The 23,542-nt window shown below is 38.2% G+C and overlaps 1 protein-coding gene across 5 annotated transcripts in view; it reads left to right on the forward strand.

The window, feature by feature from the left end:
* SV2B (synaptic vesicle glycoprotein 2B) overlaps positions 1 to 23,542 on the forward strand; it is a 182,615-nt gene that overhangs the window by 120,684 nt on the left and 38,389 nt on the right. For all 5 annotated transcript variants that reach the window (XM_043987392.1, XM_043987390.1, XM_043987393.1 and 2 more), the window contains 2 exons: positions 16,144 to 16,324; positions 17,821 to 17,972. In XM_043987392.1, the coding sequence (XP_043843327.1) occupies positions 16,144 to 16,324; positions 17,821 to 17,972 (333 nt within the window). The remainder of the gene's footprint in view (positions 1 to 16,143; positions 16,325 to 17,820; positions 17,973 to 23,542) is intronic.

A 23,542-nucleotide genomic window follows, 5' to 3' on the forward strand; every position in this document is an offset into this window, starting at 1 on the left:
CCATTTATTACATGTTTGTTATGTGCCAAGCACTGTGCTATAATCTGGAAATATAAAAACAAATGAACCTTCTTCTCTGGTTTATTCATTACTACCAAAATGATAGGGGAACCACAGTATTTGACATACCTCCCTTCCTCTAGTATTTCCTTCCCTAGCATATATAGTGCTCCTAAAAAAAGCACATGTTTATTACTAGTCAAGGAAAGCAAAAAGTTTTGAATCAATAACCCGAAAATAAGCAAAGAAGACAATGAACAACCCTCCTACCAGTAATTAGTATGGTCAATTACTGATAACAATAGGCAGGTCTCCCACTGAGTATACTCAAAGACATTCTAGTCTCTTTTCTGGTTGTACCATGTCTAGAATATAACTCAATTGTCATTCTTCTCAGGTCTAGCAATTGTTGCCCAATGCTCATGACAGAGCATTGTTTAGCTTTGTCAGACACCCAATTTAGCTTCTGCTGGTGGTACTCAAATTGTCATCTTCCTCTATGTACTGTATCAGGCTAGTGACTCAGTTCCCTTGTCCTCTCCAGGCCATGCTTTTCATAAGAGATAGGGAATGAGCAGAATGCGACCAAAACTCTTTTTTCACCTGTACCCAGGACTTTCTGTCTTCTATCCTATCTCTGAATCCAGCTATAGCGAAGAGTCTGCATGAAATCAGTTCTGTTTCTTCCCCAAGAGTCAAGTTCTGCAAATCTTTCACCTTTCTGATAATGCTTAGCCATTAAAGCACCATACTCTCAACCCCACACTCCCTAGGGGATCATGCCACCCTCTTACTCTGTGAACTTTGGGATTTTTTTTCTCTTCTGCTCTATACTTTGCCTCTTCAGAGCATCAGAAGTAGGGATTGGCAGGGAATCCTAGTTAATCCCAGGGGCCTTTTCTGTAATTCAGGGAATAGGAGCAGAAGCCAGATACCAGACCCACACAGATTGAGGGGATTTTGAAGCCTCTGCCATACTTATTTAGGAGCAAATAGGATGCCATTTATTGTCGATTATCCCACATATAGTAATTTCCCCCATCTCCTGCAAAGAAATCCCTTCAGTATAATACACATGCTAAATATGCACATGGAGAGTCATGGGAAGAATAAGGGAGAATCAAATTGTAGCTCCGCACCTACCAGGTAATAGAGGGACACACACTATGTATTATCTTGTCAGATTAGAAAGATCATTTGATTTGATTTGCTATTTTATGAATTAAACATCATATTCTTGGCTTCCATGCTTTTGCCTAGGCTGTCTTTTATATCTAGAATGTATACTATCTTCACCTCAATCTCTTAGAATTCCTGGCTTCCTTCAAGGCTCACCTCAACCACCACCTACCAGGAGCAGTTCCTGATCCTTGTAATTGTCAATACCCTTTCCAAATTATATTCTATTTCCTTATTGTGTCAACATATTCCCCTTTAGGATGCTATCTCCTTGAGAATAGGAACTGGTTTTTTTTTTTAATTGCTTATTGTGTCTGAATCCTCAGAGACTAGCATAGTGCCTTGGAACATATTGCATGCTTAATCAATACTTGTTCACTTGTGGATTTCCCTAAATTAGGAAATGACAACTGCTGAAATCTGGACAAGATTTCAGCAAAAAATGGTCAGCTCAGAATTGTCAGCCCAAGGGACAAAGGGTCAACAGACCAACAGTTCTCCTTGTCAATCAGCAAAGAGAATCGTTAGGATGGATCTAGTCTAACATAATCCTGGGGAGAGTAGAGATACAAACACATTAGTCTGACCTTCCCTCCTACCTCCTGCTCTTTTACCTTTGTGAAAAGGAAGCTCAGGCCCTCAGTTATGTTTCCTAATTGAAAAGCAAAAATGCCCCATTCAGAGCAGTGGTTGTAAACATATTTCTTATTTGTAAATAGTACTGAAACCTTTCCCAACAAAAGCCCAAATGAGCAGGTTTGTATTTAAAGGTGAAGGACTCATTAGGTTTTTAAGAAGAAAATTGGAATTTAGCGGGGGTTAGGGGGTGGGTGGGAAGAAGGCAGATGGTGCTGTGAATTTTACAGTTATGGCCATGTCTTGTGGTGTCCTTCTGAACAGATTGAGTGCAAACACCCTCCCACTATCTAGGCCCAGCCAAGGCTGCTTAAAATATTCATTGTGTGCATTTTCCATTTCATGTCTGCAGATCATGTGCTGCCTTAGCCACATAAATCCACCTTATCTAGGACTCTGCAAAAATGAATCGAGAGGTAACATTGATTCTTTTAGGTTTCTCATTCTGTGCCAGGGACAGGCTTTAAAGAGGAACTTCTTTTTTCTGGGTGGTGTTGAAAGAGGTTCTCATATATAACATGGAAGGCCTTTCATTAGGCAATATGCCCACATTAATTTTTTCTCAACTCTGAAAGTGTCACATGAATCAGTCTAATGCACTCATTTCTATATCCTATCACAATTCAAGGGCACGGAGATGTGAAATAAATAGCTACATAGCTAAACTATCCACCAAAATAACTGCCATAAATATAGGGAAAGTGAAGAAAATAGCTCAAACATTTAAAATAATTTCAATGTAGTTTTTTTTAACACACAAGGAGTTTGTGTGTGTATATGTACGTATGTGCGTATGTGTGTATGTATGTATGTATGTATGTATGTGTTTTTTGGTTCAGATCTGAGGTTTTATAAATGCATAGGACTCCCAGTGTGGAAACTTCCTGGATCAATACAGATTGGCAATTTATCAGTAATTCTTAGAAAGTTGTCTGAGGGCAGTGAAAGGTTAAGTAATTTGTTCTTAGTCAGGAAGGTATTGTCTTTCAGAGGCAGGTCTAGCTGACTCCAAGGCCCCATGAAGTTGAAGAATATACCTGGTTAAATTCAATTCTTTGTGCATTTTGTTGGTTTAAAATTTTTATTTATTTATTTATTGGGCGGGGGCGGGGGGAGGGCAGGGCAATGAGGGTTAAGTGACACCCAAGGTCACACAGCTAGTAAGTGTCAAGTGTCTGAGGCCAGATTTGAACTCAGGTCTTCCTGAATCCAGGGCTGGTGCTTTAACCACTGTGCCACCTACCTGCCCCCTAAATTTTTATTTCTTATAAAATAATATAGAAAGACTTCTCACAGGTGCTAGTTAGCATTTTTGTCGATTACTTCGATGAAGGCCTGGATGGGTGCTTACTAAATTTGTATGAGTCAAAGCTAGCACATTGAATGGAAAGAGATGAAATCCCAAAAGAATCCAATAGAATACTGAACTAAATGAATTGTTCTGAACCAGAGCTTAGTGACTCAATTGGGACAGCTAGGTGGCACAGTGGGTAGAGTACTGTCCCTGAAGTTGGGAGGATCTGAGTTCAAATTTCACTTTCAGACACTAGCTGTGTGACCCCGGGCAAGTCATTTAACCCCAATTGCCTAACATCTGGGGCCATCTCCAATCATTCTGATATATACCTTGCCACCGGACCTCGATGGCTCTGGAGGAGAGAATGAGGTTGGTGACTTTGCACAGGCTTCCCTCACTTAAATCTAATTCATTGCAAGTCATGACATCTCCTCCTGATATCATGGTCCTCTTCAAGAAGGAAGGACAAATAACAACAAACAAAACAAAGGGACTCAATTACTTTATCCTCAGGTAAGGTGAACAGTGTCAAAGCCTTGCGTCTTCCCTACATTTCCTAGAAAAGTGTCCTAACCCCAGGGTATTTGACATGGGGTTGTCTAGGAGTTTCCAGATAAGTTTAGCTATTACCCTGTATACATTAGATTCTGGAAACACATAGTAGAATGGAGTAGAAAGAGACTAGCTGTCAGGCCTTGAATTACCTAACCTCTCAAGATCTCAATTTTCCTGTCTGTAAAATGAAAATGAGTGACTAGATAATATTTAATTATAGCTAGCATTTTAGGTAGGACATTGAGGTTTTCAAGGCAGTTTGCATATAGTATCTTGTTTGATCCTCACTTTGTGAGGATTAGCCTTATGAGGTAGGTATTATCTTCATTTACAGATAAGAAAACTGAGGCTGAGTCCCTTTAAATTCTAGTGATATAATCCTGCGCCTTCCTTTATCTCTCTAACTTCTCTCCCTCCATTCTCAGACAAAAACCCTTCTTCTATTGTTAGAAGTTCTGTTTTTTTAAAGCATATTTCTAGAAATGTATGCTCCGAGGGACACTGTTTTTTCACCCAGTTGTTCTCTAAATCTTAAAAATTTCTTTAAAAATTTTATAGAATTTTGAGCCTCCACATAATACTTTATGGCCCAAGAGCTGATAGATGGAAAAAATATCAATATCATACTAAAGTAGGGACTGGGTAGTTGGGAGACAGATTCAACAAAAGAAATTTAAACATTTTCCTCCTGACATTCCTCCAGTCATATTTAATAGATGAAGAAACTGAAACCCACCACGGGGAAATAATTTGCCTAATGTAGTAGAGTCAAGACTAGAATCTAGGTGTTTAAGTCACACTTGAAAGAAGAAATACCCTGAAGTTGATGTCCCTCTAAATTCCCAGGGGGAGCTAGGTGCCACACTGATTAGACCACTAGGACTGAAGTTGGTAAGATCTGAGTTCAAATATGATCTCAGACATGTACTAGCTTTGTGACCTTGGGCAAGTTCCTTAATCTGTTTGCCTCACTTTCCTCAACTGTAAAATGGAGATAATAATAGAATCTACCTTCCAGGATTGCTGTGAGGATCAACTGAGATAATAATTGTAAAGTGCTTAGCACAGTTCCTGGCATATAGTAAATGCTATTACAAATGTTAGCTATTGTTATAATTACCTAAACTTTACCTCAGTTTCCTCAACTATAAAATGAGGATAATAAGAGCACATACGTCTCAGGGGTTGTTGTGAGGATCAAATGAAATAAAATTGGCAAAGCATTTAGCACAGTGCCTGGCATAAAATAGGTGCTATTTTAAATGCTTGTTCCCTACCCCCATGCACTTGTTATTGTCCTTAGGAATGCTGCTTAACTATCTCTGGGGTTCGCTTTCCTCATCATAGAACAAATTTAAATTCTGGGCCATCAAGCAAAAATCTGACCACATTACTTTGTAATAACGTCTGTAGCAGGTACCTCACAAGATTATTGTGAATTTCAAACAAAATCATATATGCATGTAAAATACATTGAAAATTTTAGGGCACTATAAAATGCCCAGTTGTTATTTTTTCTGTTTGCTTATTTATAAATTTCACTGAAAAAATAAACAGAAAAATAAATAGGTCTTTCTGCTGGAGAAGACTCATTCTCTCCTACTTTCCTTCCTCACTGCAGTGTTAGGGCTGATTGGGTGGTATGACTCAGCTGGCCCTTCTCTGTGTCAATGCCTCTGCCCAACTCATTGCCACTATTTCCTGGAACTTTAAAAAACCTGAAATCTGAATCCTGTGTAAAGTACAAGCCCAAAGTACCTTGAAGAGGCAAGAAAAATTTGTATTAGTAACTGTAAAGCAGGTGTAGGTATCTCAGCTAAACCTTGCCAAACCAGATTTCCTCATGAAGGGCAGAAACACATATACCACAGACCAGTTGGGTGTCAAAAATAGCCAGAAGGAACCTTAGTGACCACCAAATCCCAATTTAATGGTCGAGGAAGCTAACTTCCAACAAAGTTTCAAACCAAGGTTATATAACAAGTCAATTACAAATTCCCGTATTAGAACCCAGCATTTTTGGCTGCCAGGCCTGTGTGTTCACTTTTCCACATTTTGGAAAGCTAAAAGATGTTTAGAATAGAGAGTAAGAAGAGTCATTCTCAAAATGTTGCATGTTGGGGGTGGAAACAGGGAAAATGCAGGAAAAAACGAGTTTATACAAGAGAAGCATGAAATTAACAATGAATCAAAAATAGCTGATACTAAAGTCATTTGAGAGAGGAAAATTCATCTTTAGCAGAAGAAATTAAAACAATAAATTTGGATAATTAGAGTATAATAGAGTCCTCAAAAATAATTGTAACATGAAGCAGATAAGGGGCAAATTGGAATGGTAAAAATATGCTTTATATATGATGGAAGTACTAGAAAATATATCATATCTACAATTCCAGATGACAAGCTCTGAGGCATATGGAGAAAGTGACTTAATATTATGGGTAATTTACTAAAATTAAAAGTCTTTGATTACTACCTGGAGGGATGCTAGGGAGAGTGGGGGTGTGGTGTTCTGTGAAGTGTGGTTGGGGAGGGGTCTGTGAAAATTGAACAAAGGGCATATCATTCTAATCTTCAAAGCAGGCCAGAGTTCCTTGAACAGAGCTCAATAAAGAGATATTGAACTAACCGAATGAAAACCTGAAATGACCTTGTGAGAAATTGGAGAAATAGAGTTGGTATGATACATTGAGAAGCTCCTTGGCAGAAAGATGAAGACAATAAATGGGAGATCCCACTAAACCACTAGAATAATTAAAGGAGTATAAATAGTGCTTGCCCATTGGAGTCCTATTTTGCTGTCTTACTCTGATGTAGGTCCAACCCTGGGGGTGACATTGAGTTTAGCAGAGTTCTCTCAGGTCTTGCCAAGCTGGCAAGATTTCCATTGGCCCTCCTGGCAGTGGGCTCCATCTTTGCTGAGAACCAGCTTAGGTAGCTTTGGAGAGGTTCATCACAAGAGGGTTGGCCATCAATCAAGTGATGATTTTTTTTTTGGTTGCAGTTGTTAATGGAGTTAGTTTTCTAAGAGGTACAGAAGGGTCTTCAATATGTATCAATGGAGAGAGAATCCACATAGATGAAATCACAGATCCTTGAAATATTAAAGTATGAAAAATTCTCATAGGACCATAGACTTAGAGTCAGAAGAGATCTTAGAGGCCCTCTAGTACAATTCCCTGTTATTACAAATGGAGAAACGGAGGCCCAGACAGGTTAAGCAATTTGCCTAAAGTTACAGAAATAGTAAAAGAGGTGGGATTTGAACTCAGGTCTTCTAAGTAAAAATCAAATATACTCTCTTAGTGTAATGCACAGCCTAAATAGCTTAGGAGATCCTATCAATGTTCATTTTATCTGTAGCTTGTCTTTTGAAACACTTGGAGTTTAGTAAATTTGAATAGAGTTAAACTTAAAAATATGTCAATACTTTGAAGTGGAAGACTGAAGTACAAGTTCCAGTTATATGACCTGTAAGTCACTTGACCTTCAGTTTTTCTCATCTGTAAAATGGGGATAATTATACTTCTACTTCCTACCTCATAGAGCTGCTGTGAGGATCAAAGGAGAAAATGTGGGAGGCAGCATGCCTCATGGTCCTGGCATCCAGGTGGCTCAGTGGATTGAGCGAGGGGTCTGGAATCAGGAAGATTCATCTTCCCGAGTTCAAACCCAGGCTCAGACACTTACTAGCTGTGTGACACTGGGCAAGTCACTTAACCTTTTTTACTTCAGTTTCCTCATCTGTAGAATGGGTTGGAGAAGGAAATGGCAAACCATTTTATTATCTAAGCCAAGAAAACCTCAAATGGGGTTATGAAGAGTTAGATATGACTGAACAACTGTAGCAACAACAAGGAACTATGTTGGTTGGCCCTGTACTATTTGACATTTTTATAAATATTGGTTCAGATTGGTCATGTAGCTTATCCAGGGTCACACAGCTAGGTCTTTTGGACTCTAAGTCTAGAACTCTATCTACTCTACCACACTGCTACCCAATGATGCCTTGCTTCTTTAGAAAATTTTCCTTAGACCAGGGGTTCTGAACAGACTCCCACCCAATAAAAGAATAGGTTCAAGGAAGGCCACTATCTTGAATGGGAAAAAGGACATCATTATTTTCATTTGTCTCTAACTGAAATTTCCTTCAGATTTTATTCTGAAAGTGGATCCATAGACATCACCAGCCTGCCATAGAATCCATTACATAAAAAGCTAAGCACCTCTGCCCTGAAATGTCCTGATTTTGAGGGGGTTTTTTTCTCGATAGTTTTTCTGTCTCCCTTGTAGCCACACAATTGGATATCACTTATATCACTGTCAGTGTACCTACCTCTAGGAGCCTCTCCAAACTCTGTGCCTAATTTTCTTACTTTAATCTTTTGTAGTCTTGGGAAAACACATCACTAAGTTTGTTAGAAATGGGTGCAACTTAACAGTAAATAGCTTCAGCAAGGACCAGAACTTTAGATGTATGGATAAAGTACAATGTGCTTTAGCACATTGGGGTTTTTTTTTTTGGACATCTCTTTTGTATTCTCAGAGGTCTCTTTTTGCTTACCTCCTGATTTTTGAGAGTATTCTGGATAGCTGAGGTTGGCTGATAAATTGCCTCTGGATTAACGAGACATTATTGTATAAAACTGCTGAGTCTGATACTCTAAATTGATTTCCTATTCATCAGCCATAAGAGCTGGACAGTAATCCTTTGGAGATTTGTGGGGCTCAAAGGTCTATGCATGTCTGAGGAGAGGCAACTATCTTCCCTGGTTTGGTGTCAGAATACCATTATTTAAAAATGTGAAAAATCACTAAAATCAAAGGAGAAAGGCCAGGTACATGAAGACGAAAGGCTCCAGTGTTCTAGCAAACCAGGATCATTTGATTTGTTTGCTTTTAATAGCTGAGCACCTGCCAACTTGGATTATTCATCAGAAAACAAATAGCTTTGGTCAATCATTCATTTAAACCACAGAGTAGTAATGTGGGTTCAGTCATAGTCTACGCCGATTACTGATTATGCATATATCTGGGTGCCATGGGTTTCATGCACAACCAGGCCTTTGCAAATCCATTTCCAAACATGAACAGGGAATCTATCAAAACCCCCAATCCCAGTGATGTTGATATCATATTTCAGGACTGAAAAACTGAAATTGAACACAGAATGTGATACATAGACACAAACACACATCACTCAGCTGGAGACAACATAGGAAGCTATGCAGTCATACAAAAAACCTGATTAAGTTTTAATATTGTAACCTTCCATTTGCAGTAATGTGCATTGAGAGAGTGCCTTGGGAAAGCAGTGCATCTAGAATTTATAAACCAATCTAGTTTGCATATATTGTAGAGATGAGGCATAAGATGAGATTTCCTTTAATTTACTTCTCCCTACTCTCCCTCTACCCATGCACTTAGGCAAATAATCACCCCCTAATTCCTAACTCATCAGTAGGTGGGTTGAGTACAACAGAAAAAATCTGCAAGAGCTTTGGCTTCTGAAACAGAGGAAGTGTGACATGGTAAATGGAATCCTGAGTTTGGAAGCAGGGGGCTTTGGTTCAAATCCCACCTTTTTTTCTCTTTCTTAAAAAAAAAAATTAACCCATATAACCTTGTACAAACCATCTCAGGGTCTCAGTTTTCTCATTTGAAAAAAGAGGCAGTTGAGCTAGTTGAGCTAAGGTCCCTTCCAAAAATCCTGTGGTACCACAGCTTCCCTGCCAAACACACATTTGTGATTTTATCAGTGTAGTGAGATCTAGTGATGTATTTCATTTACCAATGGAGATCAATTATTGGGTGCACTGAGAGGTTAAGCCAATTTCTAGCAAAACATTAGCAACCTGTGTCAAAGACAGGATTTGAACTCATATCTTTTTGATGCTAAGGATGGCTACTTTCCATCAATTGTCAGACAGCCTCATTACTTTAGCCTTTTTTTCCAGGGCAATGAGGGTTAAGTGACTTGCCCGGGGTCACACAGCGAGTAAGTGTCAAATATCTGAGGCCAGGTTTGAACTCAGGTGCTCCTGAATCCAAGGCCTTTAGCTTTATCTACTGGGCCACCTAGCTGCCCCCAGCCTCATTACTTTATACTGGTGGGACTTGGTAACAGCTAGCCTTCCAGCTTCTTTTATAAAGATGTAGCAAATCTCATCCACATAATTTTAAAACTGAAGAGGACATTAGACACCATCTAGTTCAACACTTCTATTTGACAGATGAGCAAACTGTGGCCCAGAGAGATTAAATAACTTGTCCAAGATCCCATAGCTACCTAAGTGGCATAGTATCTATGCCTCATGACTACAAAGCCCATGTTTTTTTTTCTGCCATCCCATGCTTCCTCTCATTCATGAAACCATTTCATTTTATACATAATGAAAATGAGGCCAAGAGAGGTTCCATGCCTTTCCAGAATTACATAGCTCGTAACCCAAGTTACCTATTAGTTCAGTGCTATTCCTGAGACATTATCCTGTGTCTTTTATTAGTTAACGTCCTCTGTTACAGAAAGTCAGGCAAGTTATTGTTAACTGATTCCATCAGGATATCTGAAGACATTTAGATGAGAGTTGGAAGCCTGAAGTGGTGAGTTTCCATCACCTACCTGATCACTGAGTCTTTCTCACTTTTACTGATATTGATCTATGATCTGACTGATGTTCTCATCTTAGAGATTCTACTTGGCTTGGCATTGCTGTGGGCACAGCAATCCATGTTTGCAGAAAGTCCGTGAGCATGTAAAACCTGTTTGCTGGACTACTTTCAATGTAATTATAGAGTAGTTAGAAAATCAGAATTGAAATCTATATGTCAATCCAGCGGATAGTAACTGGGGAATACACAGGTAAATCTAAAAACCTATAAGAAATAGCACTTGGTGGATGGGATAGAAGGGAAACATGACTACTACTGATCTGATTTCATACCCTGAATGGAAATTTGCTAATAGAGAATTAATTTGAAAACCCAGAGCAAGAAGAAAAATAAAGTCACCTACTTACTCAGAAGTTTCCATGCTGGTCAATTCCTAGTTGCCCTGCTCTTTCCCCTCTGTAAATATAGCTCATTTTGATCAATTTTTCCACTCCATGTGGATCACTTGGGCACTCTAGTGTTCCTGTTTCTATGTTTAATCAGGCTATTTTCTCTTCAGTGAAGTCCCTACAACCTCATATTTTCCTATCTGTCCTCACTCCCTCATATGAAAATATCTCTCATTTTCATATTTGTCCTCATAGCAATGTAGATGATGGACCATTAAATATAACTCCTTATTATGTCAGTTCAAATTGTAATGTGAGCACCTGCTATGTGCAAGGCTCTAAAGGGTAAAGAGAGGAGTAAGATGTGATTCCCAGGCTTAACAAGCTTGTAATTTGGTTGACCCTTTTGCTGCTCAAATGAGCCAAGTACCTTCACATCTCCTGTGGTAAGGTGTTGTCAAGTTTCCAAAGTATTCCTCCATTCTTCTTTCCCCCAAATACCAGATTACAAAAAGAGCAGATAACCCCCCACCCCCATCCCAACCTACTCAGTCTTATCTGTCAATGCATTGATGAGCTATGGCATCAGCCAGTGAGGAGAGAGGGACAGGATAGATGGGTTGCTGGGTGGAGCAGCCATATCTGAAAATGAAATCTGTTTTAAAATAATATGAAGGAGGGGGAAACTAGGTGGCGCAGTGGATAAAGCACCATCCCTGGATTCAGGAGTACGTGAGTTCAAATCTGGCCTCAGACACTTGACACTTACTAGCTGTGTGACCCTGGGCAAGTCACTTGGCCCTCATTGCCCCACCAAAAACAAATAATATGAAAAAAAGGGCTTACATCAATCAGTCCTTCCCTTCTAGACCATTTACCTGAGGCCAGCTTTCCTGGGTCATAAACAAAGCTGTTAATGTCTTATTTTTCTGATTGAGGTTTATCTGGTTCTGATTCATTCATGATGTGATTTTTTTTTGACTGGGGGATTGGAAAGGAGAGGGTGGAGAGATTGGCTGTCTATTTGATTCCAAAACATCTGTCCAATTCAGTCTTAGATTCACTTAAACCAGTTACTTGAGGCCATATTGTAAGGGCTTCTTAAATTTTTTCTACTTGTGACCCTTTTTTGCCCAAGAAATTTTTATGGGACCCTGGCTCTATAGATGTATAAAATGGGCAAATATAACCTTTTACTGTTACCAAATTTTGCACAACTTCCAAATTCAGTTACATGATCCCATATGGGGTCGTGACCCACAGTTTAAGAAGCTTTGATCTAGATTAATGACTGAATTCAGATCTAAATGATGTAATTGATGACATTCTCACCACAATAATAGCTGAAATCTATATGGTGCTTTAAGTTTTACTGAGCACCACACATACATTATCTTGAACCTCATAACAACTGTGAGACAGGTACTATGAGTGTTATTATACCCTATTTTATAGACAAGAAAACTTGAGAGTGGGGCAGCTAGCTTGTGTAGTGGATAGAGCACTGGCCCTGGAATCAAGAGGACCTGAGTTCAAATATGGCCTCAAACACTTGATGCTTACTAGCTGTGTGACCCTGGGCAAGTCACTTAACCCCAATTGCCTCACAAGAAAAAAAGAAAAAGAAAAAAGAAAACTTCAGAGAGATTAAATTCTTTGCTCATGGTAATAAAACTAGAATTAAAAGCAGAATTTGAACGATTTCTTCTGATCCATATCATGATAAATCTTCCTTGAACATGTAGTTACTAGTCTTTTTGCTCAAAACATAAGTGTACCATGGCTTAATGAGATGGGAAAACCTTGAGTTTTATTTTTCTATCTAAGGGTTTCCACAAGGAGAGGGAGATAATCATGTCCCCAGAGCAATTTCATTCAGCTCGATTCTGCTCATCTTAGGTCAAGTCAAATATATTCTCTGGGTGTCCTCTGGGTATGGTTTCCAGGTATTATCCTGGTGGTGGGACAATAGCCTCACAGAATGTTGTTTTTATGTGTATTTCATGGATGTGTGCAGGAACATTAGAAGTGGAATAGCCTGGATGGTGTTTGAAGAAAAACAATGCACTTAAAGTCAGGAGAGCATCCCACCTTGGTATATACTTGTCATTTCCTAACTATATCATGCTATCTCTTGCTTCTGTGACTTTCTGAGGCTGTCCCCCATGCCTGGAATCCTCTTCCTCTTAATCCCTGACCCCTTCAAATCTGTAGACTTAGCTCAAGTGCAACCTTCTACAGAAGAATTCTTCTAATTCTTCCAATTGTTAGTGCCTCCTAACCCCAGCATATCACTTAAATCAGTTTGTGCCTTTTCTTTTGGTATGTTGTACATTTACTTATGTAGAATATATATGTATATGTATATATACATATACCTGTATCTTTATCTATCCTATGTTGGATATGTCTACTTGGGTTATCTAAATGTATTTTCTTTCTTTTCTTTTCTTTTTCTTTTTTTCTTTTTTTTTGGTGAGGCAACTGGGGTTAAGTGACTTGCCCAGGGTCACACAGCTAGTAAGTGTCAAGTGTCTGAGGTCGGATTTGAACTCAGGTCCTCCTGACTCCAGGGCTGGTGCTCTATCCACTGTGCCACCTAGCTGCCCCAGTTATCTAAATGTATAGACTTGAAGCTTGTGTATGGCATGGATTTCTAATTTGGCCCAACCCTCTTCAAGTGAGGCTTTGATTTCTGCCTTGAAAAAGACACGAGAAAGGTCATGGTTGGATGATTGGTCCTTTCCTTTCCTATATCTAAGAAAGGTATTGGGCTAGATTAATTCCTGTCTGATTCACAAATATTGCTAGTATGATATTGAGAACAAAAGTTGCTTTCCTGATCACTCTTAAAGAAGGAGGATAGCACCAAGTTTAACCTGCCAATTTGATTCTTTCCTACCCCAAACCTCCTATCACAAATAGCATATAAGTAAAGAAATCCATTTATCTAAGCAAACTGAAATTGGAAGAATTATTCAGGTTAGAATATACCAAACAATACGCTGGAGTGAATGAACTCTTTAGATGGGAGTGAGATGAAATCTCAGTTTAAATCAAGAAGAGCCTAATCTCACCCCAAGGAAAGTCCGTCTGCCTGTTTGTGTCTGTCTGTCTGTGTCTCCCTGTCTCTCTGTATGTCTGTCTCTCTCTGTCTTTTTCTGTCTCTCTGTCTCTGTCTCTGAAATCTCTAGCGAGACAAACCCAGGGACATATTGAGGAGGTGACTTCCCTTACATGTCTATAGCTTTCAAAATCTTTCCTTATGTCTCTCCTGAAGAGTACTTGGCACCACACAGATCTTTCTTCCAAAAAAAGGAAAAGCACTAGCACTAATTCCTCAGCATCCTCTCTGCCAATCTGGAGTTATATCTCCTTCCCCATACCATACACAGCAGCAAACAAAACATGCAAAGCTTGGTTAAAAGTCTGGTTATACTCACCTGTGCATTTTTTTTCTTTCTAGTAGAATATTTTTTTTTTTAATGAGGCAATTGGGGTTAAGTGACTTGCCCAGGGTCACACAGCTAGTAAGTGTTAAGTGTCTGAGGCCAGATTTTAACTCAGGTACTCCTGACTCCAGGGCCGGTGCTCTATCCACTGTGCCACCCAGCTACCCCTTTCTAGTAGAATACAAGCTCTATTAATACAAGGGTTGTTTTCCATTTTCCTTTGTATTTCCAGCACCTAGGAATAGTACCTGACACATAGTAGGTACTTAATACTTGATGAACTAAATTTACACTTGCTAGTTATATGAACACAGGCAAGTTCTTTGACTTTCCTGAGTTTCAGACTCTTTCACTTTAAAAATGGGGAGTTTTTCAAACCTTAAAATTTGTTTAAAAAGTGTCAGTTATTATTATCAGATGGAAATATTTATTGATGGAATACATTACAACTTATTTGGTCAGTTGTATAAAGGTCACCTATGACTGTAAGAAGCTCAGCCATCTGGCAGCTGTCTGGCATAATGTAATTGTATTACTACAAGCGTCCAGAAAATAACTTTACAAGGTATTCTTAAGAAATCAACTTTATTGTAAAGCAAGTAATTGTTTTATATGTTTAGACTCATTTCTACTTTTCCATATCATCTAAAATATTCAGTCATTGGGTATAGTCTTATATGTATTTTTTTAAAGTTCTATTTTTGTCTCTCCTGGCTCCCAGAAACCCAAGAAATAAAATCTTTATTTTTTTGCAAAACCAACAGACATAGACCCTGTCTGACTGCATATTGTGTATCCATAGCTCTCTGTCCCACTGAGAGAAAGGTTTATTTCACAGTCACTTCTCCAGGAAGAAGATTGATCATCATAATGAACCAGTTCAACTGTCTTTTATTATTAGTCTCATTTATTTGATTGTATTCATTGTGTTGATTGTTGGTTTGGTTCTGCTTAATTTATTCTGTTTCAGTTTATGTAAGTCTTCTCAAGTTTCCCCCCAATATTTCTCCCATCACATTTGTCATTTTTTTAGGATGGAATAGTATTCCATTATACTTCTGCACCACAATTGGTTCACCCATTTTCCAATTGATGGGTTCCTACTTTGTTTCTAGGTTTGTTTGTTTTTTTGGTCACCATAAAAAATGCTGTTATGAAACTTTTAGTATATATTAGGCTTTTCATCTCACCTAGATATATGGCCAGCAGCAGGATTGCTGGGCAAAAGGATAGAAATAGCTTATTGATTTTTCTTACGCAGTGCCAAATTGTTTTGTGGAATGGCTGAACAAATTCATAGTCCTATATTGACCTTTTCATCTTTTATCATCTTCTGAACTTTGAGGCATTTGAGGTGAATCCTCAGAGTGATTTTATTTTGCATGAGTAATTTAGAGTATTCTTTCATATGGTTGTTGATAGTTTGCAATTCTTCTGAAAACCATTCATATCCTTTTACAATTTATCAACTGGAGAATGACACTGGCACTTTACAGGCCTACTCATCACTTTGACATACTTTGTTGACTTAAAGAAACTCTCCAGAACTATTTCCACAAAATGACAATGTCTTTATTTGGTGGAAACATTTAAAAATAGTGCTACAGAATGGAAATTCTCAGGGGGGCTTCTTTGACCAGGAAAATAGCTATTACAACAGACAAAGGTATTCCAAATTGTGAAAATTTAGAGCATGTCTATTAACCACAAGGTATTTTACTATGGATAGTAAGTGTTATGTGTAGTAACTTATCTTTGTACATTTACTGTTTATGTAATTCTACTAAGGTCTTATATTTATAGAACAAACTTGTCTGTTCGCAAAGTGTTTTCAGAGTGTTTTCTTTCCTTAGATCATATATGTTTAGGGTGCTGTGATTTCTAGGAGCGTAAATATGATGCCTATCCACCATTCTAAAATATATTCTATGCTGTATGAAGAACACTTTGAATATTCCTAATATTTCTCTCTTTCTCTGTGTGACTCTCTATATTACCCTCCCTCCTCCCTCCCCTCTCACAGGGCTGATAGTCTACCTGGGAATGATGGCCGGGGCCTTCATCTGGGGTGGCCTGGCAGATAAGCTTGGGAGGAAGAAAGTCCTCGGCATGTCTCTTGCAATCAACGCCTCCTTTGCATCCCTCTCCTCTTTCGTACAGGGCTATGGCTTCTTCCTCTTCTGCCGCCTTATCTCTGGTATAGGGTATGTACATTAGGAACATAAGACATGTCCCTCTGAGTCAAACCAGTGGTCAAAGCAAAAAGAACACTGGCTCTGGAGTCAGAGAACAGGGTTCAGATTCTATGTTTGGTCTACCTGTGTGACCTTGGGTAAGTTTGTTAACCTCCCAGGTCCTCAGTTTCCTCATTTGTAAAATGAGGGGATTGGACTAGAGAAGTCTTTTGAGGTTTCTTCCAGCTCCGGATCCATGATCTTTTTGTAGCCGTCTTCTGCAAGCTTCCTGGGGACTTGTGGGAAGGGCTATACGCTGTGACCCATTCAGCTGAGTATTCTGTCTTTGCTGACATGGGTATTGGCAGAGTAGGGATACTGTGATAATAGCCTCCTATGATAACACAGCTCTTTATTTCTTCTCTAAGAATTAAATGAATGAAGTAAGAAATCTCTTGTCAAAATATATCCTAGGCTTTCTAGCAGGGAAGAGAGATAGGACGGTGGTGTGTTTGGAATAAAGCCTTAGAAATAAAATGGCCACAATATGAACACAAATTGATACTTTGAATTAGATTCACATTTATTAGGTAAGCTACTGTGTTAGATACTATTGATTGGAAGATTGACATGAGACTCTCCCTGTTCTCCTGGACCTTGCAGTCTAACAGGGTTATGAGCTAGTGAGATGGGCATTTTTGACCTATGAAAGAAAGCTGAGGTCTGATCAAAGCAGCAAACAATGGTGACTTCAAAAGACTGAACATGAAACAAATATACCGCCTCCCTCTTAACAGAAAGGGAGTGGATTTGAGATGCAGAATGAGACAGGTATTCTTATATGCGTGGCCATTGAGTTGATTTGTTTTGCTGGACTGTACATATTTGTTGTAAGGAAGGGTTTTTCTGAAGGTAGTTTAGTTGGTCATGATAGTTCTAGCAAAAAAGCATCAAAAACATTTTGAAATTAAAAAAGAAAGATAGCTGGAAACAGCTTTAGTTAAAACAGTAAATGATCCAATGTGTTATTCTCTATATAGTTCTGAAATCTACTAAGCAGAAATATAAAAACAAATTCAGCACCAAGATCATAGTATCACACCTAAACTCCAAATTGGTTTGCCTCAATCAGGACTCCAAGCATCATAGATATAATTCCTTGCTCTGAATATAATGAAATCATTAAGGCTTCTAAGTGTCTTGCTTGAATTTGCCCCTGAAATTTATCAAAATGCCTCTAGTTGTTTTATTTTTGCTCATCATATATTTTAGCCTTACTAACTAGTTAATTCACCTTAGCTCATTAGCTTTGTCTTAGTTTAACCAGGATGACCAGCCAACTTCTTAATGAAACTTAGTTCCATTTTATTGTGCAAGTATTCACTGCCCCTTTAGTTCTGTTATCTCTTGACATGGTACACTATCTGGGTAGGTAAAGGGGCAGGGTCAATAGTTGATGATGCTTGTTGCCTTCCAGTTTCTATACACACCTTGATTCTTCCTCTTTGGTATTTTCTTCCCCTCAGGATCGGGGGGTCCCTTCCCATTGTATTTGCCTATTTTTCGGAATTCTTATCTCGTGAGAAGAGGGGAGAACACCTCAGTTGGCTCTGCATGTTCTGGATGATTGGGGGAATTTATGCTTCAGCAATGGCCTGGACCATTATTCCACACTATGGTGAGTGCTCTAGGCTCAAAGTATTCATCTTATGAATGTGTTTTCAGTTGTCTTAAAATATATATCCAAATATCATTTTCTTCCTTTCCCCTGTGCCCAAAACATTCTATTTGATGTGGTTTTAGGATGGCTTTCTTTTATTCCTAAACCCTTGTTATCCTTCTGAAACAACACAACATGATATTCCAAAATAAAAGTTTACCTAGAAATTATACAAGGTTCCCCTCCTCCCATTGGTTATTATTAATATTTTAGAGAAGCAATAGAAAGAAATGATTGGCACATTTTATAGCTCATAACATTGGAAAGGGGCTAAAGAGATCATAAAGTCTAGTTACTGTAACTGTAGAAAAGGTATTTTTATTCTGATTTTTTTTAGTGAGGCAATTGGGGTTAAGTGACTTGCCCAGGGTCACACAGCTAGTAAGTGTTAAGTGTCTGAGGCCGGATTTGAACTCAGGTACTCCTGACTCCAGGGCCGGTACTCTATCCACTGCGCCATCTAGCTGACTCTTTTTATTCTGATTTTATAGTTGTGTCAAGAAACCCATGAATCCATGGTAGGTATATCTTCCTTGCATTAATATAGGCTAGTTCACAGAAGTATATAGGTACAGGGAAACACATACCATTTTAGAGTTATATGTCAGTAATTATATCTCTGGGTAGGAAAGTTTATTGAAAAGTAGTCTAGTAGCACTGGTGATTTAAAGACTGACCACAGTGGTTATGGTGAGATAAAAACACTTGAGTAATCATTTTAGTGAAGTTTAGGAGTGATAACTTGGTACCTGAGATGGAGCTCAGATTTTTGACAACCTTAGTGGAAAAGTACAAAGAGGGAAGTGGGAAGAGAGGGGAGTGGATGTATTGAGAAACTTTGAAAATATAAAATCAATAGGACTTGACAACTGGCTAGGCATAAAAAGTAAAGGAAAGAGAAGAATCAGAGGTAACATCAAGGTATTAAACACTAGAGACTAGATGAATGATAGTGTCATTGACAGAGTAGAATCAGAAGCAGGAATGGTTTTCTTAAGGAAGACAATAAAGCCAGTTCAGGGCATGTGCAGTTGAGGTGGTATATCCAGGAGGTAAGTTGAAAGTGCTGGTCTGAAGTGTGGGATAGAATTCTGGAAATATCAGTTGGGGGATTCATCTGCATAGTGGTAATACTTACAGCCACAAAAATAAATCTTTTTACCAAGGAAGATAGTGTAGAGAAACAACATGGGAGGACCAAGGAGAAAGCCTTAGAAACCCTCTACCTTAAGGATTTACGAAGAAGAGAAGAAATAGTAAAAGAGACAGGTAAAGAGTGATCAGAAATGTAGGAAAGGGGCAGCTAGGTGGCACAGTGGATAGAGCACCAGCCCTAGAATCAGGGGGACCTGAGTTCAAATCCAGCCTCATACACTTGACACTTACTAGCTGTGTGACCCTGGGCAAGTTACTTAACCCCAATTGCCTCACAAAAAGAAAAGAAAAGAAATGTAGGAGAACTGGAAGTGTGGTATCCCTGAAGATAAGGAAGGAGAAAAAAATAATAAAAATAATATTTATGTAGCTTATGATAACTATATTTTGTGTGCTAGTGTGAATATTGTTAATCCCATTTTACAAGTGAGGAAACTGAGGTTCAAAGTAATTAAATAATTTGACCCTAGTCACTACAACACACCACATCTAACACTGCTGAATAGGCAAGGAAGAAGGGAACTGAAAAAAAGGTCATGATTTGAGAATTAGGAGGCTTTGGGGGACTTTGAGAGTATGTCTTTTTCATAGTGATGGGGAGGAAAGGTAGATAAGGTCTGAAGAGAGAGTGGAGTTATTAGAAAAATGGAAACATGGATGGTAGACTTTTCCCCAAGAAGTTTGGTTGAGGAAGGAGTTGGTACAATAGCTAGATAGGGCATGAGTGTTACAATTTTTTTTAGGATTGAGAAGATTTGAATATGTTTATAGAAGGAGGATGAATCTGTCTGCAGGTTGTAGGAGTATACCGAGTAAGAAGCAGAAGTGGGTCAAAAGAGCTGCCTTTGATTTGAGACTGATCCAGTTTAGTTATAAATTGATTGTGCAGTTCTTTCCTGATGAATCTTGAAGATGTTTATCATGAAATATTTTGTACTCATTATCTGTGTTTGCACCACATCTCCCAGTTAGACTCTAAGTTTCATGAAGACATGGATCATTTCTTGCCTAAACTTTGTATAGAGTCCAAAACATGACACAGTGCTGTGCACATAGTAGGTTTTTTAAAAATAAAAGTATTTCATTATTTTCCAGTTACATGTAGAGATAGCTTTCAGCATTTGTTTACACAAGATTTCCAATTTCACATAGTAGGTTTAAAAAAATATATATTTGAATGGATGAATCAGCTTCAGTGACTCTCTACTCCCCAGTGAAGGCATAATAATGGGAAGAAGGCAGTACCTAGCAAGGTCAAGTACCTGAAGCAAAGATATAAATAAAATTGCTTGGAGTCATATAACTGATTAGTATAAGAGACAGGGCTACCGGCTCCCTGGGCAACCATTTTTTCCCCCAGTATACCATGATTTGTCTTTGGGTTTATTGTTTAATTGTAATTATTTAGCTGCCTCCTCAGAGGAGTCAATTATTTCAAAATCCTCAGGCTATTGATCTTTATTGGGAAGACTGTTCAGACCAGGGCTTAGCAAATGCACTCTCATTGCTGGTAAATAGGATCTCTCAATTTGATCAGTTGCCTTTAGAATTCATTGAGTAACAAAACCAACATTTGCCAAATCCTTTATGTAGAGGCTAAGATGTAGCACTAACTATCAGTTAAGGGACTAGTTTTCCCATTTCTTTATATCTAGATTGTCATAGCAAATTTGCTCTTTATAATAACAGCAAGATAGATATAGTTTTGAAGCTGGATAATACTTAGTGATTTCATGTATTTCATGATATTCTTGAGCCTTTTGAAAGCAATATTATACAATGGAAATAGTATTGGATTAAGAATTAAAGGTTGGGGCAGCTAGGTGGCACAGTGGATAGAGCACTGGCCCTGGATTCAGGAGGACCTGAGTTCAAATCCGGCCTCAGACACTTGACACTTACTAGCTGTGTGACCCTGGGCAAGTCACTTAACCCTCAATGTCCTGCAAAAAAAAGAAAAAACATATATGCTTTAAAAAAAAAAAGAATTAAAGGTTCAAATTCCTGCTTATTGGTGGGATTTGGTGAAGCCAATAATTTTTTTTTTGTGCCTCTATATCTTAATCTTTAAATGGGGGGGTAGGGGGTAGGGGTAGGGGAGAAGTTGGACTAGATGGGGATGTTGCACCTCTGAGGTATTGTCTAGTTCAAAATTTATATTCCTATGACTCATTAACACTATTCCACTTAGATCTTTTTTTTTTTTTTTTGCGGGGCAATGGGGGTTAAGTGGCTTGCCCAGGGTCACACAGCTAGTAAATGTCAAGTATCTGAGGCTGGATTTGAACTCAGGTCCTCCTGAATCCAGGACCAGTGCTCTATCCACTGCGCCACCTAGCCGCCCCCCACTTATATTTTTTTTGATGATATCTCTGAACCAATGGGAGCTGTGTGTGAGGGAATTCTGGTCTAGGAAAATCATGGGATTTTCTATCTAAAACAGAGGCTGTATCTACATAAGCAAAATAAAATGAAGAACAGAACAGTTTATTAGCTGTTTCCAATGATGTACACAGCCAATCTGAATATTTAGGACAAAAATTCCAGCTTTCATTAAGGACAGATTCTGAATTTTTTTCTATCACCTAGCATTTTTCCATTATCTATTCATTTTGGTTTTGTTTTTCTATGCTTGTATCGGTCCAGTCAGAAATAGTTTGAGAAAAATCTTGATTTTTGTCTCAATATTATTCCTTGTCTCCCTTCTATTTAATACCATTCCATATATGATGATATTTAAAAGTGAATTAAATAAGTAAATTAAAAAGTCCTTTTATTGGGGTAAGGGAATTAGAAATGTAACTTGCATCTAGAAGAAACACAGAAGCAATGTGACCATGAGCAAGCCATTTAGTCTCTCTTGGCCTCAGTTCCTTTATCTGTAATTTGAGCAGGTAGTGGGGCCATGTGAAAAATTCAGCCTAACATATTCTGATTCCATACTTAACAAGCAGAAAATGAGGAAGTTATTAAGATTACTTTTAACCTTCAGACAAATTTTGTCAGAAATAGCTTGATGTAGATATAGACGAATTATCAAGATAATTTTCTACATTTTGTTATATGTACAAATACAGGCTAAATATCTAAGTGTTAAAATAAAAATCTTAAGTCTAATTGTGAGCATACTTATAGAATTACCTGGGATGCTGTGGTATTAGAGAGCCACACCAACTGGTTTAAGGCCTTTCATAACTGGGATTGTCTGGACATAGACTTGATGATAAAAGTCTTACCAAAAATGCATACTTTAAAAAAATAAACAAAAAAGCATACTTTTTAAAAAGTTCTAGGTTTGTATAGATTCTATATTTTTAGGTTCATTGTAAAATTTTCTTAAAGATCTTTAAAGTAAGACCACTATATCTGCAGACCACTAAGTTCTCCTAGCTTCTTCTTGGCAGGTGGTTAGCTTTTGTCCTTCATGCTCCAAGAGAACCAAGATGATCTCACTATGTTGGTGTCAAGGCCGATAAGACCAATATGAGCCTTGAAAGCTCTACTACAAATAATCCATATGAACATTTGGAGTAGAGATGTCTCTAAATTTGTGAATTGCTTGTTTCTTTTTTCTTTTTCTTTCTTTCTTTTCTTTTTTCTTTTTTTTTTTTTGCAGGGCAATGAGGGTTAAGTGACTTGCCCAGGGTCACACATCTAGTAAGTGTCAAGTGTCTGAGGCCAGATTTGAACTGAGGTACTCCTGACTCCAGGGCCGGTGCTCTATCCACTGTGCCACCTAACTGCCCCTCATTGCTTTTTTCTTTTGAGTTACTGCAATTCTGCTTAGAGCTGGAAGGTGTGTTACAAATCATCTAGGCCAAACCCCTCATTTTACAGATGATGAAACCAATACCCTTAAGTTCCTAGAAATTTTGGGCAGACTATAACTACTCACATTGATATAGTACTTTAAGACTTATAATGTTCTTTCCTCAGAAGCATTTTGAATTAGGCTAATGCAAATTTTATTCCCATTTTTCTGAGGAAGAAACTGAAACTCAGTGACTTTCACAGGATACCACAGCTGATACTTGTCAGAGCTTGGATTCAAACCCAGATCACTCCTAGCTCCTTATCCAGTGCTTTTTAGATTTGCTAAGCTAATGCTTTTTAAGTACATATTTATCATGTATTTTGCCCAAGTATTTGTTTATTAGTACTTTTATTGTATGATGCCTTATGTTTTACAACCTACTTTTATATGTATTATTTCATTTGATTATCATAAAAATCCTGTAAGAGAGGCCTGGTAGGTATTAGTAGTTCCATTTTATAGATGAAAAGTCTAAGCTTATAGGCATTATGTAATTTCCTCATATTTATACAGCTGGTAAATAGAGCTAGAATTAGAACTCAGATCTCATTGCCAGTCA

The sequence above is a fragment of the Dromiciops gliroides genome, chromosome 2 (assembly GCF_019393635.1).
Source record: "Dromiciops gliroides isolate mDroGli1 chromosome 2, mDroGli1.pri, whole genome shotgun sequence".
Taxonomy (NCBI): Eukaryota; Metazoa; Chordata; class Mammalia; order Microbiotheria; family Microbiotheriidae; genus Dromiciops; species Dromiciops gliroides.